General features: G+C 37.9%; 1 protein-coding gene across 1 annotated transcript in view; it reads left to right on the top strand.

The window, feature by feature from the left end:
• Nucleotides 1-13,605, top strand: part of itga7 (integrin, alpha 7) — a 32,374-nt gene that overhangs the window by 14,307 nt on the left and 4,462 nt on the right. Inside the window, 24 exon segments of the mRNA XM_032550656.1 lie at nucleotides 939-1,066; nucleotides 1,773-1,852; nucleotides 1,969-2,114; nucleotides 2,116-2,225; nucleotides 3,409-3,540; nucleotides 7,353-7,560; nucleotides 8,236-8,362; nucleotides 8,364-8,433; nucleotides 8,689-8,777; nucleotides 8,865-8,992; nucleotides 9,205-9,300; nucleotides 9,424-9,485; nucleotides 9,688-9,857; nucleotides 9,959-10,105; nucleotides 10,194-10,309; nucleotides 10,855-11,041; nucleotides 11,125-11,199; nucleotides 11,372-11,451; nucleotides 11,555-11,632; nucleotides 11,930-12,032; nucleotides 12,508-12,705; nucleotides 12,804-12,920; nucleotides 13,070-13,183; nucleotides 13,372-13,470. Of these exon segments, the coding sequence (XP_032406547.1) occupies nucleotides 939-1,066; nucleotides 1,773-1,852; nucleotides 1,969-2,114; nucleotides 2,116-2,225; nucleotides 3,409-3,540; nucleotides 7,353-7,560; nucleotides 8,236-8,362; nucleotides 8,364-8,433; nucleotides 8,689-8,777; nucleotides 8,865-8,992; nucleotides 9,205-9,300; nucleotides 9,424-9,485; nucleotides 9,688-9,857; nucleotides 9,959-10,105; nucleotides 10,194-10,309; nucleotides 10,855-11,041; nucleotides 11,125-11,199; nucleotides 11,372-11,451; nucleotides 11,555-11,632; nucleotides 11,930-12,032; nucleotides 12,508-12,705; nucleotides 12,804-12,920; nucleotides 13,070-13,183; nucleotides 13,372-13,470 (2,860 nt within the window).

Genomic DNA, 13,605 nt, shown 5'->3' with positions numbered 1-13,605 from the left:
ATCAAGTAGCACAAAATAGAGTTAAGCTGCACTTTAGGTGATACTCATGTCTATGAATTTTCACTTCTTGAGGACCTGTTTTATATAAAGCACAAAGAACCGTCAGGTGATAAATTACAGCAATAAGTAATTAAATCAGAGAATCTAAATATCCTAAATCACCATGAGAAAATGGTTTGGTCTAAACAAATGATCATCTTTTTAGGTGAATCTTAGATGAACGATGTGTTTAACTGGCTTTGGCTATTAAAACTATACAAATCAGACAAACACTTAACTTTACTGTAACTGGAAGCTGGGAGATTTGCAGTAATACAGTTACCGTAATCTTTGGAACTGTATGATGATTGTAACAAAAATGCCCTGAAAAGATTGTATAAACAAATTGAAGGATGTATTTTGATGAACATCACCCACCTTTCCTGATAAGTTGATGCGTACCAGAAAAAGCGTTTTTCATACTTAAATATCTATTTCTTTAATTGAACAAGATTGCTTGACTAAACTTTAGATTATCTGTTATCCCTGCATGTTCAGCTCCTTGTCTCTGTCATCTTTTTCTGTCCTCACTTCCATGCATATGCTGTGGCTGATGGTGTTGTAGGGAAATGAAGCACAACGCTGGGTTTTTAAATAGCATCCTTGCCCGAATCAGCCGTTCCTAATATGGCAGAGTACAAGGACACTAGCCCCAAAATATCAGCCACCCCTCACTAGAAATAAAACTTGTGCCATAATCGTAATCGTGAAAAGTGCACCAAAAACTCACAGAACTAATCAAGACTTTATGGTATGCTGTACTGAATTTTGACAGTTTCACTTGAGCTCCAGAAGACTTTAGAAATAGCCTTAAAAATCTGTGGTTTTGAATATACATTACCTTGTTTGTTGAAGAAAATGCCATCAAAAATGGTAAAATTCTTCTTTTTTTTTGTTAGGATCTTGGTGGGAGCGCCACAGGCAGCAGGGCGGGGTCCACTGACGGGAAGTCGGCCTGGAGCCCTTTTCCGTTGTCCGATCACGCCGGAGGAGTACGACTGTGAGAGGGTTAATATTGATGGAGAAGGTGAGTTTGTGCTCAGCTTGGAAAATTCAACCAGTAATTAACTAGGTGATCTACAAGCAGCTTAATTGCTGTTTGTGTTTTTTTATATAACATTTTTAACTAAATGTGTTCTGTGTTCTATCATTTGTAATATCAAGAAAAAGTCAAACTTTGAGATTGTAGTTACATGTGAAAACATTTCTTTCTCGACAGTCGTCAAATGTGACTGTCCTAATGCTTTTAATCCATTTATTGAGTTGGGATGGTTTCTTGAAAGCTAGAGTGCTTCAGAAACAATAAACACGATGACTCAACATGTCCTCCACAGAAAAAGGTCTAAAAAGCAGAGCTGCAGTAATCATATGCAGTCTTTGGGTGCAATAAATACATTGCGGCATTTCTGTTATTGTTTTATTATTTTTTGTTCCTTTCACTGATCATATAGGAAATATACACTACAATGCCCTGCAATTACCACTGATATTTCTCTGTTTGTTTCATTTGCATAGTCTTTTAGAAGGTCCTTACATTAAGAAAAAATGGGCCAAAGTTCCATAGGGAAAGGTTGTGATAGTTTCATTTAATATTGCAATGATTACATCAGTTAAGAGTACTGCATGTTTTCCTCATTCTTCTTCAGTATCAGTATATATTCTGCAGCTTTAGCATTCTGTTCATTATCATCATCAACATTGACACTGATGCTTCATTTTCTGTTTTTACACAGTAAATTTTGACAGAGAAAGCAAAGACAATCAGTGGTTGGGAGTTTCGGTAAAAAGTCAAGGAATTGGAGGCAAGGTGGTGGTAAGTATTATTCTAAACATCCATCAGTGCAGAACGGTGTCTTGTAATTGGGCAAAAGCATATTTTATCTGAGCCAGGCTGAAGGAATAAATGTCATAAATTCTGTTTCTCACAAGACCTGTGCTCACCTGTATGAGCTAAGACAACGAGTCACGCAACCTTCGGAAACTCGGGATCCCATCGGACGCTGCTACGTCCTGAGCGATGACCTGACGAGGCGGGACGACTTGGATGGAGGGGAGTGGAAGTTCTGTGAGGGTCGACCGCAGGGGCCACGAGCAGTTTGGCTTCTGTCAGCAGGGCCTGTCTGTCAGTTTCACTCCAGACAGAAACTTTATTCTGTTTGGAGCTCCAGGAACCTACAACTGGAAAGGTAACAATTCAGCATTAATATATATTTCAGATTTTACAAAACATCAAAGTTTAAAAAAGCATTATTGCAACATTCAGAAAGTGTGAGAAGTGGAGAAAAATCTTTATTGTAATCTAAGAAAGAAAGGCAGTCAATGGAATTATTATTAATATATTACTGACTGCAGGACAGAGCTCATGATTATAGGCCAATCTACTGATTGAACACAAACAGTGACAGATACTAAATCAAATTAAGCTCTTTGATTTATCTAATGCAATTATTACTTAATGGATTAGTTTTAGTCAGAGGTAAAAATATAACAGTGTTTTCTTATTGCAACTCCTCTATGCATTTTCACATATAAATTCAACTGAGCTCAACTTAGTTTATTTTTGTGATGCAAATTCACAACAAATTTAACCCAATTTACTTTACAAAACAAACATCAAATTTGTATCCAGAAACATGTCAGGAGCACATTCTTTGCTAAAAAGTTAAACATTTGTTTGCAGAAGATGAATAAGCTAGAACTGAAAATAATAATAATAAGAAATACTTGTAAATATTAACCTTTCCAATGCTCACATTTCAAATTTGACTGTACGTTTCATCCTTTTTTTTTTTTTTTACTGATAATTGGCATAGAAAAAGATGTTAGTGTTCAGCCAGCTGAAACTGATACTTTCAACAAAAAAAGTAAAATACATCGGATGTTCAAAATAAGTGCTTTTTTTTCTCAGTTCCTCACTAAAATATGATTTTATAATTATTAGGTATAGTAGAAAAGCTAACAATTAGCTCTCTGTCACTGTGTATTTATTACGCTTGATTCAAGAGCAACAGGGTGCAAACATTTGGAAAGTTTATAATGTTACCCTATACAAGCTCAAAGCATAAAATCATAATATAAGATAATGACGTTTTTGTTGAGGTTAATTGGCTTCACCCAAATATGACAAAAAAATTGTCTGAAATTCTACCAGTTTGAGTAAAAAGTCAGTGACTGGTGCATCAATATTGCATCATGTCATAATTTATTAAACAAAAATGAAGCTGTGGTAGAAAAGTAATTGAAAAGTACATTCCTAAAACATGCGAGAAAAAAAACTGAAATTGAAATGTGTTGTGCTTTCTGCTTTATCATCACTGTAGAAAATGTTTTCTTGTTGTCCTGCTGTGCCTTCACCTGCTTCCTTTCCAGGTGAACTGCGAGTCGAACTCCTGAACCAGACCGTTCTTGAACTCGGTTTCTATGACAACGGCCCGTACGAGGTGGCAGATTACAATGAGCTCAATGCGCTGCTCATCCCCTTGCCCTACCACAGTTACCTGGGTAGGATTCGCCCTCTATGCTCACTGCTGCCCGAGCACAGGAGAGAAAGAGAGGGCCGTGGGAGGCTGACGTCCAGGCTCAGACTGTAATCTGACTAAACACAGGAACAGTAGCAAGACCTCAACCGCCCCTGACTGGAAGAGGGTAAACTTGTTTTAGTGTCACTCCCATTCCCTGAGGATTATTTCTGGCTGAGCCCGTGACTCATAAAACCCAAAATATGACTCAATATCTTTGTGTAAGTCCTTTCTCACAGTGGGTGGACATGTTAAAAACGCCTGCAGCTGACAGTGGCCTGAGATGAATTCTTTTGATGCCAGTGATTACTGGTTTTCTTACAGAAACAAGAGAAAACATTGTATGGTCCAGCTTCAGTGCGATGGTGCTGAACTCATTCCATGTGCCACCCTCTTTGAAAAGCAGGAAGGGAGAAAATTTGTCACATTTTTTGTTTGTGGGATGCAGTCTGAGCCCGAAACGTCATCCTTTCCAACATGAACTCCATGGTTCTGCAGACGAAAGTGCTGCTGCGCCACAAAAACAAAGCATCAGTCAATCACAGCTTGTCTCACCTGCACTCCCTCTTCTCCTCTTTTTCCTCCCTCATCATTTCACCACCCCATCACTCCCCTCCCACACTTGTTCTTCTGTCTTTCTTCTCCCATTTCTGGGCCACATAGGGCTCTTGTTCATGGCTAGCGCCGTTGAAGATACACTGCTGTACAAAACTCTGGAGCCTTCCACATCGTTTGAGGACGTAGCTCATAATAGCTACTTAGGTTTGTAGGCGTGGAGTGTTGTTTGGATCCAGTTGGACTCTTAGTTGATGTAGTCTGTGTTCTGTCTCTGTCTTTGTCTTTATCACTTGTCCTCAGATGTAGATTTTTACTCTGTAGTCTTTGTACCATAATAAGAGAAAGCCATCTAAAGCTTTCTTTTTCTCTGAACTCTGATTAACTTAATTTGACTTAATTTGATATTTTTTAGATTAATTTCAGTCAGAATTCCCAACTTTCTGTCTTTGAGCCAAGAAGATGGTTGTCTCTCTGTGTTTAGTAGCACGAGGGTGTTTGTCTGTTTTGTCCAACGTCATTAGTGTATTTAGACCATTTGTCAGTGTTTGCTTTGGTGAAACTTTCCAGAGCATCTTGGTGGTGGGTTTTCTGTTGATTGTTGGAGTTTCACTTAACAAAACTGTGTTAGAATTTAACTAACAACCCCAGAAGCATTGTTGCACAGATGTGTTTCTAACTAAACTCTAACATAGATAGTGTAACAATAGTTATGCTGTTTTTGCAAAGAGTATTTTTCAGAAAATTGAAAAAACTTAAATGTAGTTTTTTGTTTTTTTGTATTTTATGTGATAGACCAAAACAAAGAAGTGCATAAAAAAGACAATATGTTTTTCTTTTTTGTTTTGTTGTCCATTTGTTTTAAGACCCATTTACTCTCATTACCCAGGATATTATCAATTGAACCTATGTCTGAAGTCATCTAATCAATAGACTCAGATTGGGTGTAATTTAATCTCAGGATTAATCCAACTGATTTGTGAAAGCCTCAACAGTTTGCGGAAGAAAAGGTGAAAAAAAAACTGCACAGAAACAAAGAAACACCACAGACAACTCAAGGATACAGTTTTGGAGAAGCAAGATTAGACTTTATTTATCTCAGCTTTAAATATCTCATTGTGCACATCTCATCGAAAAAAGAAAATGTTTTTCTTCCATTTCACATTTGTGCACAACTTAGTAGTCTGTCATATAAAATAAATTAAACAAAAATTCATAAAAGTTTCTATTTGTAAAGTGGAAAAAATGTTGAAAAGTTCAGTGGGTATAATATCGACTGTTTTATTTCATAAAACGTTACCATATTTTGCAGGATCTTGAGGACGTCTGACCAGATAAGAAAACACGTTTTGGTACTGGGTGGCTTGTAGATCGAAAAAGAGAATGTACATAAATATTACAACATTTTTTATTCAAAAGGCGTTTATTTATTGGTTAGCCAATCTTAGTACATTTCAAGAAAATATATTAATCTTATGGTGGAGCTACAGTACATGAAATCTCTAGGCATTAGAGATTCAGTGGCTTCCGTTAAGCTTCAGAAACAACATTTGGAAGGACGTCTTTATCAGGCATATTAAAACTGTCTGTTGTCAAAGAGCCAGCGTCTGCTAAACCAGACCAGTTTATATTTATTGTCGATTTTCAGTTATTATTCTTGACTGTGTGGATCCACTATAAATCTCTCTCTATTCACATTCATCTGAGCCTGAATACCCTCGCAAAGTTGAGCTGTCTCCTTGACAACACTAATTCCCTCCTGACCTTTTAGCCCTCGTTTATCACTCACATGCTTCCATTTATCCTGCAACCAGATGACATGACACACCTATGCATGCTTGCTAACATTTCAAGTCATTGCTCTTAAGTATCACAGGATTTATGCATTTTGTCACAATGTGGTCACAGCTGATTAACAGTGCAAATTATCCTTTCAAATTGGTGTGTTTTTCTGAATAATGCCAGGCATCCTTAGTAAATGCCTCAAGGCCAAACCAAATGTCACCACAGAATGTATAAAAGCACAAAAAGCAGTTTTATAATACAGTTTTAATACTAGCCTGGTTTGAAATATTATCACTTTGGGTATTTGCAATTATTGCCAATTTTATGCAGATGACTTAGTTTACGATTTAAGGCCAAATTATTTCAGATCACTTCATTTGTTTGTTTTTTTTCTACCAATAAATACCATTAATTACAGGAAGATTAAACAAATAAAATGATTTTTTTTCTTAAAATTGGAATTAAAAAAAAAGTATGTGTGATTTTTGCATAGAATCTGATTAAAAGCAACAATTATGTAGTTACAATATATATAATCAAAAATATTAGACATTTTATTATTCTGTGGTGAAACTATAAATTCCATACAGTTCAGAAGAGTTACCAAAGTGGTAAACAATTTTTCTGCTTCTGCTCCACAGTTAGTTTTGCTTAAGCTTGCTGGTAGCAAAGTCACCATGTGCAGAAAAAGTAACACCCAGCCTCCATTTATTGGTTTTAGAGGAGCTGCAATGTTAAATTCCACACCTGCCACCCTGGAGCTGCTCTCGTTTTGTGTCCTTCTTTGTCTTCTTTTGCATGTTTACTCAGAGCTAACAAATGTCCTTTGTGTTGTCATGGATTAACCCCTCCATATGAACCCTCCGCCTGCTTTTTACACTGAAAAATGTATGTATTTGTATAAAAGACTTAAAGTGATTTGTAATTTGTTTTACATCTTGATAAGAAAATGCTAACACAATATTTTATGAAGTAAATACACACTTGCTACTCCTTTGGATCATGTGATTAACATTCAAGTGTGTTTTCACATTCCTGCACACATCAGGTTGCAGAGAGCACACATAAAGACGGAACAGATGCATTTGATCATAAATCTGGTTAATGTGCTTCCACTTTATTTACACACTGACCCCGCCAGACGCATGCGCTGCAGCGTCATCAGTCTCATCAGACCAAAACCAAACATCTCTTTCTGTTACTGTCACAATTAGCCCGTTTGCTTTTACCGTTAGACACAAACACAACCCACAGCATTTACACACATCATGACTCTGTCATAAAATCAATAGTCACTTAAGCTACACATTTCATTAGTAAGTAGACAAGTAGATCATTGCACATACTGAAGAGCTGCCACTAAACCTCACAGCCAATACTAATGTCTGAACCCTAAATCCGTTACTCCCCAACCCCCTTTTCCTCTTCTTATGCTTTTTTCTCCTCTTACACCAGGGTTTTCTGTAGACTCAGCTAAGGGTATAATGAATCTCAAGGAGCTGACCTTTGTGGCCGGCGCACCACGTGCCAATCACACAGGGGCTGTGGTGCTGCTGAGGAAGGACAACGTGCACCGACTGGTGCCACAGCACATCTTCTGGGGGGAGGAGCTGGCTTCCTCGTTTGGATATTCAGTGGCCGCCACAGATCTTAACAAGGATGGGTGAGGAAAAGCTAATTCATAATTCATTGTGAAATTTTATGAGAGACCTGGTGGCCATCTGGCTTACTGTCAGTTCCCACGAGGGGTCGCCGCACATTTTTTGGCCAGTACGGGGCCAAATAATACGGGTTATATTTGAATCAAATAAACATAATAAAAATATTTTTTGTCCGTATTGGTTGATTTTCTTGGAAGATGTTGGGGAAATCCAATGAACCAAGAATAATCTATCAAATTCAATGCTCTTTGTGGAAATGGACAAAGGGGAAAAGCTGAAAGGCTGCTATAGAAAAAACAGCTAAAAAGCAAACGGCTAATACATTTGCTATTGTCACTACAGCAGCAGATGAGATTTGACTCAGGGACAAATTGAGGAAGAGGTCAGATTAACTATTGTCGACCTGCTAAGAAGTAGCCGAAATGTTCATATAGAGGGAAGTTTCCTGTAGGGTTTGTGTATGCGAGTTTGTGTGTTTAATAGTTCTTTTAATATTAAAAAGAAATAAATAACAAAAAAATACAAAAGCATTCTTCAAAATGAGCATCAAGAAAGTCTGCTTTCTGAGATTTAACCACATAAATCAAATTTGTTCAAAGATGAGGAGAGTGGTCTATAAACCTTCAAGCTCTAAATATGATTTAAATATGTGAAATTTCATCTATTTCTGTTTCTAGATGGACAGATGTGATTGTTGGAGCTCCCAACTTTTTTGACCGCAAAGCAGAGATTGGTGGAGCTGTTTATGTTTATCTAAACCCGCTTGGTCACTGGGATGATCAGGCCAGACCGATCCGCCTCAACTGGAACATACGACTCCATGTTTGGGATGACAGTCGGTAGCATCGGAGATCTGGATCAGGACGGATATGGAGGTGTGAGCAACACTGATTTTTGTTTACAGAGCTTATGGGTAAATCATGAATCTTAGTCAGAAACTTCATGTATTAATAACAAAAAGGTTGTGTTTGAATTGTAAGATTTTGAGACTGCGGTTTCTGAATTTTCAAAATGAGATGTGCTGTTGGTGTTACTTCAGACTGGTGTTGGCATTAACAGGTTGAAAGGTGCTCATTAGTTGTGCTTGGGGAACCAAAAGAGGTGAAAATAAGTTTGTCTGATATTTGCAGATATTGCTGTGGGAGCTCCATTTGATGGAGATGGGAAGGTTTTTATCTACAGAGGCTCCGATGCTGGAATTGAAACTAAACCTGCTCAGGTCAGTTTCAGAAGGAAACCTAATAAATTTGCATGTAAGCAAATGCAAGCAGTGAGGATATTATAAATGTAATCTATATCACATCAGGTTCTGGATGGCCATGACTTTGATGTGACACGTTTTGGATACTCCTTCTCAGGGGGGCTGGATATCGATGAGAACCATTATCCAGATTTGGTGGTTGGTTCTCTTAATGACTCAGTGGTTCTCTTCAGGTAATAAAAAAAGTACAAAGTAAGAAAAAACACAAAGTACTTTTTTTAAGTAAACATCTACACAGAAAGTCATAGGTCTAATCTTTAGTTAATGTTTCCTAATTGTAATCAGTATGTAGAAAATACTGCAAACAACTAGGCAATAAGGACATCTAAGCGAATGATTTAGTTTCCCTTAATGCATCATATTGTGCTGTTTCTGTGTCCTCAAGGTCTTGTCCAGTCATCCATGTGGTCAGAGAAGTATCAATTGACCCTCAAAATATTGATTTGGACCAAAAGAACTGCAAGGAAAGAGACGGCGTCTGGTATGAACAGATAATGTGAAAACCCTCTAAGACAACTCAGCCCTAAACTGAAGGATTTGTTGCTTTAGAAAAAGTGTCTGCTAATATCTAACTGGGTTTTGCTTTTCTCCAACTTCCTTTTAGTGTTGAGGTTGAGGCCTGTTTTATGTTCACAGCACACCCTCATCATTACTCACCACACATTAGTAAGTCAAACTAAAGTTTTCAGCTTTTATATTGTTTAATGTACCTACTTCACAACATAATTTGTATCGTTTGTCAAGAGTTTTATACAAACATTAGAAACCTCTCTTATTTGAAGTATAATTACATTCAAATGAAATGCAGATATGCTTTAGTTTTATTTTGACTTTTTATTTTGACTCATTTCTTTTTGCTCTCCTCAAGCCCTGGTAGTGCAGTTTGAAGCAGACACAGAGCGCAGAAAGCTGGGCCTCCCTCACCGTGTTAGCTTTCTGGGACGCAGCTCGCTGGAACCTGAATACACCCAGACAGAAGAAGTGGAGCTTCATCGGCAGCGCGAGACTAACTGTGCCACTGCTCTCTTCCAGCTGCACGTGAGTTACTAAGTGCAACCATTTCTAAGTTTATGCTGCTTTTTACCGCCTGTGTTTTTTCGGCTAAACATTCCTGGTCTGTTTTGCTTCCTGTCCTCCAGGAAAACATTCGTGACAAACTGCGTCCCATTTCATTAACGATAACCCACAACATCAAGCCTGTGCCGCCACGCAGAAACTCTGCCAAGAGGCCGCAGAAACTACCGCCTGTGCTGAATATCTCTCCATCTAAAACGCTAAATTCTGAGGTTTGTAGCAAAAGTAAGGGTAGTAGATCTTTTAATTGAAACCCTTGAACTAAATGCTTCTTCTGCTTTTTTTAAATAAACTCTGAAGGTGAACTTCCTGCGAGAGGGATGCGGCAGCGACAAAATCTGTCAGAGCAATCTGAAGCTGAGCTACCAGTTTGGAACAACGCACCTTAACTCTGACTTCTTCACTCCTCTGCCAAAGTTAGTGCAGTCACTGGTTAATACTTCAGTTTGATGAAATCTTTCACTGCAATAACACAAAATATTACCAAGTATTTTTATCTAACTTATACGTAACTCTTCAGCAAGAGGACCTTGTTAATTGATGTAAAAAATCCCTTAATATTAATGAAAAATACTAGTTCCACTGGTATTTTTTCATCAATATTAGGTTTTATCAATATTTAAGAAGTATTGACTTAAAACAAGCTCCTAGGCCTTCTTAAAAACTTACTTGTAAGTTAGTGCTATTGTATTCCAAGTGTACTAAGATATTTATCCTACAATCTAGATCTAGAGAATTCTTGGTAAGATTTTATATTTTTGCAGTTTAATTATTATTGCTGTCAGACTACTTGTTTATTTTATATCTAGAAATGCTTGCTTTCTCCTAAGGTGAAAGACATATTTGCTACAACCCAGTAGGTTTAGTTTAGAAAGATTGTGTGCTTATATATATTTCTTACTCTAATGCAAAATGTTTGCTTTTCAACCAGCTGACCCAATCTTTTTTTGCCTTGGTGCAGAGATAATGATGGCGTTCAGGTGTTTTCTCTGTCTGATCAACGACTGGTGGTGCTGGAGATCACAGTCACCAACATGCCCTCAGACCCTCTGAACCCCGAGGAGGACGGCGATGATGCTCATGCTTCCCAACTGTTCATCACACTTCCAGACACGTTGCCATACGCCGGCTCCAGGGTCCCACCGCAGGTATGCCTTAAATTAAGGAGTTAAAGGAATCCCTGTGTGAATCAGTATGTCTGTTATGAAGGTATGTGTTTGATGTCCTGCAGATGATATGTCAAGCGAATCAGAATGGATCCCAGGTTGAATGTGATCTGGGAAATCCTGTCAAGCGAAATGCGAAGGTAGAAAATAGTTTATTTTATCTCGTCTTGTGAATGTGTTGCTTCCTAGAAGCACTTTTAAAAGAAATCTGGCACAATCCAATGAAAGATACATGTATTATGACCACTATAGAAGCTCAAACCAGACTAAAACCTCTGTCTGTTTTACAATTATATTTACACTTCATTTCAGCTAAAATTCACCATCAACCTGAGTACATCAAATATTACTACTGAGACCACTGAGCTCACTGCAGGTCTCCAACTGGCAACGTATGTTCCAATAACCCCATCTGTAACAACCAGTGGTTAACGCATGAACACTTTCATCTATTTAATAAGTTTTTATTGTGACTTGTTGATGTTTTCTCTCCAGGATCAGTGAACAGCTTAATCTGGATCCTGTCACAGCTTTTGCTAAAGTTGTGATAGAGCTCCCCCTGTCTGTCAATGGGTGAGTAAGCAGTTTTCCACAAATAACTCTGTTGGTCTTGATACACAAAATGGAATGTAAATATTGCATTCTGTTTACAATTAGATATCTTTTAAAGACAGTTGAAATGGATTTTACTTACAGATATTGGAGTAAATGTTGCACACCATACTTTATAGACGTTTATTTGAAAAAAAAAAGATTGAAAAATACAGTTAAGTTTTTGGTTGTAACATGAGAAAATGATCCAGAGGTATGAAGAAAAGCCTCCAAGCTGAAGTGTTGATGTGATTGTGTCTTTTTTTTTTTTTTTTTCAGACTAGCTCGTCCTCACCAGCTGTTCTTCAGCGGTATCGTAAAGGGGGAGAGTGCCATGACCAGCCTGGAGGACATCGGCAACCCTATAGATTTAGAATTTGTGGTGAGTTTATGCCTATCTAGGTTGCCTGTGTACTCTGCAAAAACATAAAACCTTGCCAAGTATTTTTGGTCTAGTTTGCAAATATCTGACTACACTTCAGCAAGATATAGGAGCTTGTTTTAAGTCAGTAATTACTTAATACAGATTTGTTTTAGAAGTTCTTGTTCCACTGGCAGATTTCTTTCACTTATAATATTGGAAATTTTTTTTTGGGGGGGGACAAAAATCTGCCAGTGGAAATAGCACTTTGTAAAATTAATATTTTGCTGTAAAGTTACTTGTAAGTTAGGTTTGTCTTAGTTAGATGTAGATATTTGCAGTAGAAACTGGACAAAATACCTGGTAAGATTTTGTGTTTTTGTAGTGTATCTTATGAAAGAATAATTTTCTGTGATTACTACAATTTAATTACTCAGTTTAACTAACGTTGGAGAGACTTTTAAGCAAAAAGATAAAACAACAGCTGTTTTCTCAGCTCTCCAATCCTGGAAAAGCGCTCCAGAAACTTGGCTCCGCCTTCCTCAACATCATGTGGCCTATCGAGCTGCCCAATGGGAAGTGGCTGCTGTATCCCGCAAGCCTGAGGTTTGAGGGTCAACCAGACACTCGCTGTAGTCCTGCTGAGGCTGTGAATCCTCTAAATCTACAGAGCTCATCGGCTGCTAATCAGGTGGTAGGTGGAACTGGAGTTAGGGTCATTCAGCTGTTCTCCAACCTCCACTTACATCCAAAATTACATGCTTAAAAGATAATTTATGGGACTATTTACAGGTGGGTAGAAGTCGCCGTTCACACCCAGAGGAGAAAGATCAAGTGATTACAAAAGGCAGCGATGGAGACACCACGCCAGCAGTGGCAGCTTCAGAAAGACGCAAGTCACTCAAACTGGTAAGAGGGACAAGAAATATGGAAAAAAATAACTAACTTTAGTTAATTATTGCAAATGATCTCAGGAAACTGAAGGTAGATACATTTGATTTGCGGAGATTATGTCGCTTTAATGGGTAATCTACTTCAGATGTCCTTTTGCTCCTCAGGATTGCCTGCTGGGGTCAGCGCGCTGTGTGCTGTTCCATTGTCCACTCCACAGCTTTACTGGTCAGGCTGTTCTCAAGATCCACGCCAGGCTATGGAAGAGCAGTTTCATAGAGGTAAAAAAAAAAAGTCATGTCTCCTTTAAATGTCTTTAAAGGCAAGAACTGAAGGTTAGCTGGAACTCATTTTCATTTTCAAAATGTTGTGATGGGTTGAGATGGAAACTGCAACCTAAACATATCCACATTTGAGAAATTAAAATCACTTTTAGGGTTAAAGTTTAATTTGTTTCTCTGTCTCTCAGGATTTTCCAACAGTTAGTGCTCTAGAGCTGCTGATCAGAGCTAACATCTCTGTGAAGTCCACCATCAAACATCTGGTCCTCAGAGATGCATCTGTACAGGTACTCAGCTAACCTCAGAAAAGTAAAGAATAAATTATTATAATATATTTAAACACATTGAGAAACAAAAGACCTGAACATGTAAGTTCACTGAACCAGAGACCAAGAAGATTTTCATGTCAGATGTTGTTATTG

Source organism: Xiphophorus hellerii, chromosome 20 (assembly GCF_003331165.1).
Source record: "Xiphophorus hellerii strain 12219 chromosome 20, Xiphophorus_hellerii-4.1, whole genome shotgun sequence".
Classification (NCBI taxonomy): Eukaryota; Metazoa; Chordata; class Actinopteri; order Cyprinodontiformes; family Poeciliidae; genus Xiphophorus; species Xiphophorus hellerii.
The sequence above is the reverse complement of the archived record's forward strand: the minus strand, read 5'-3'. Positions and strand labels throughout refer to the sequence as shown.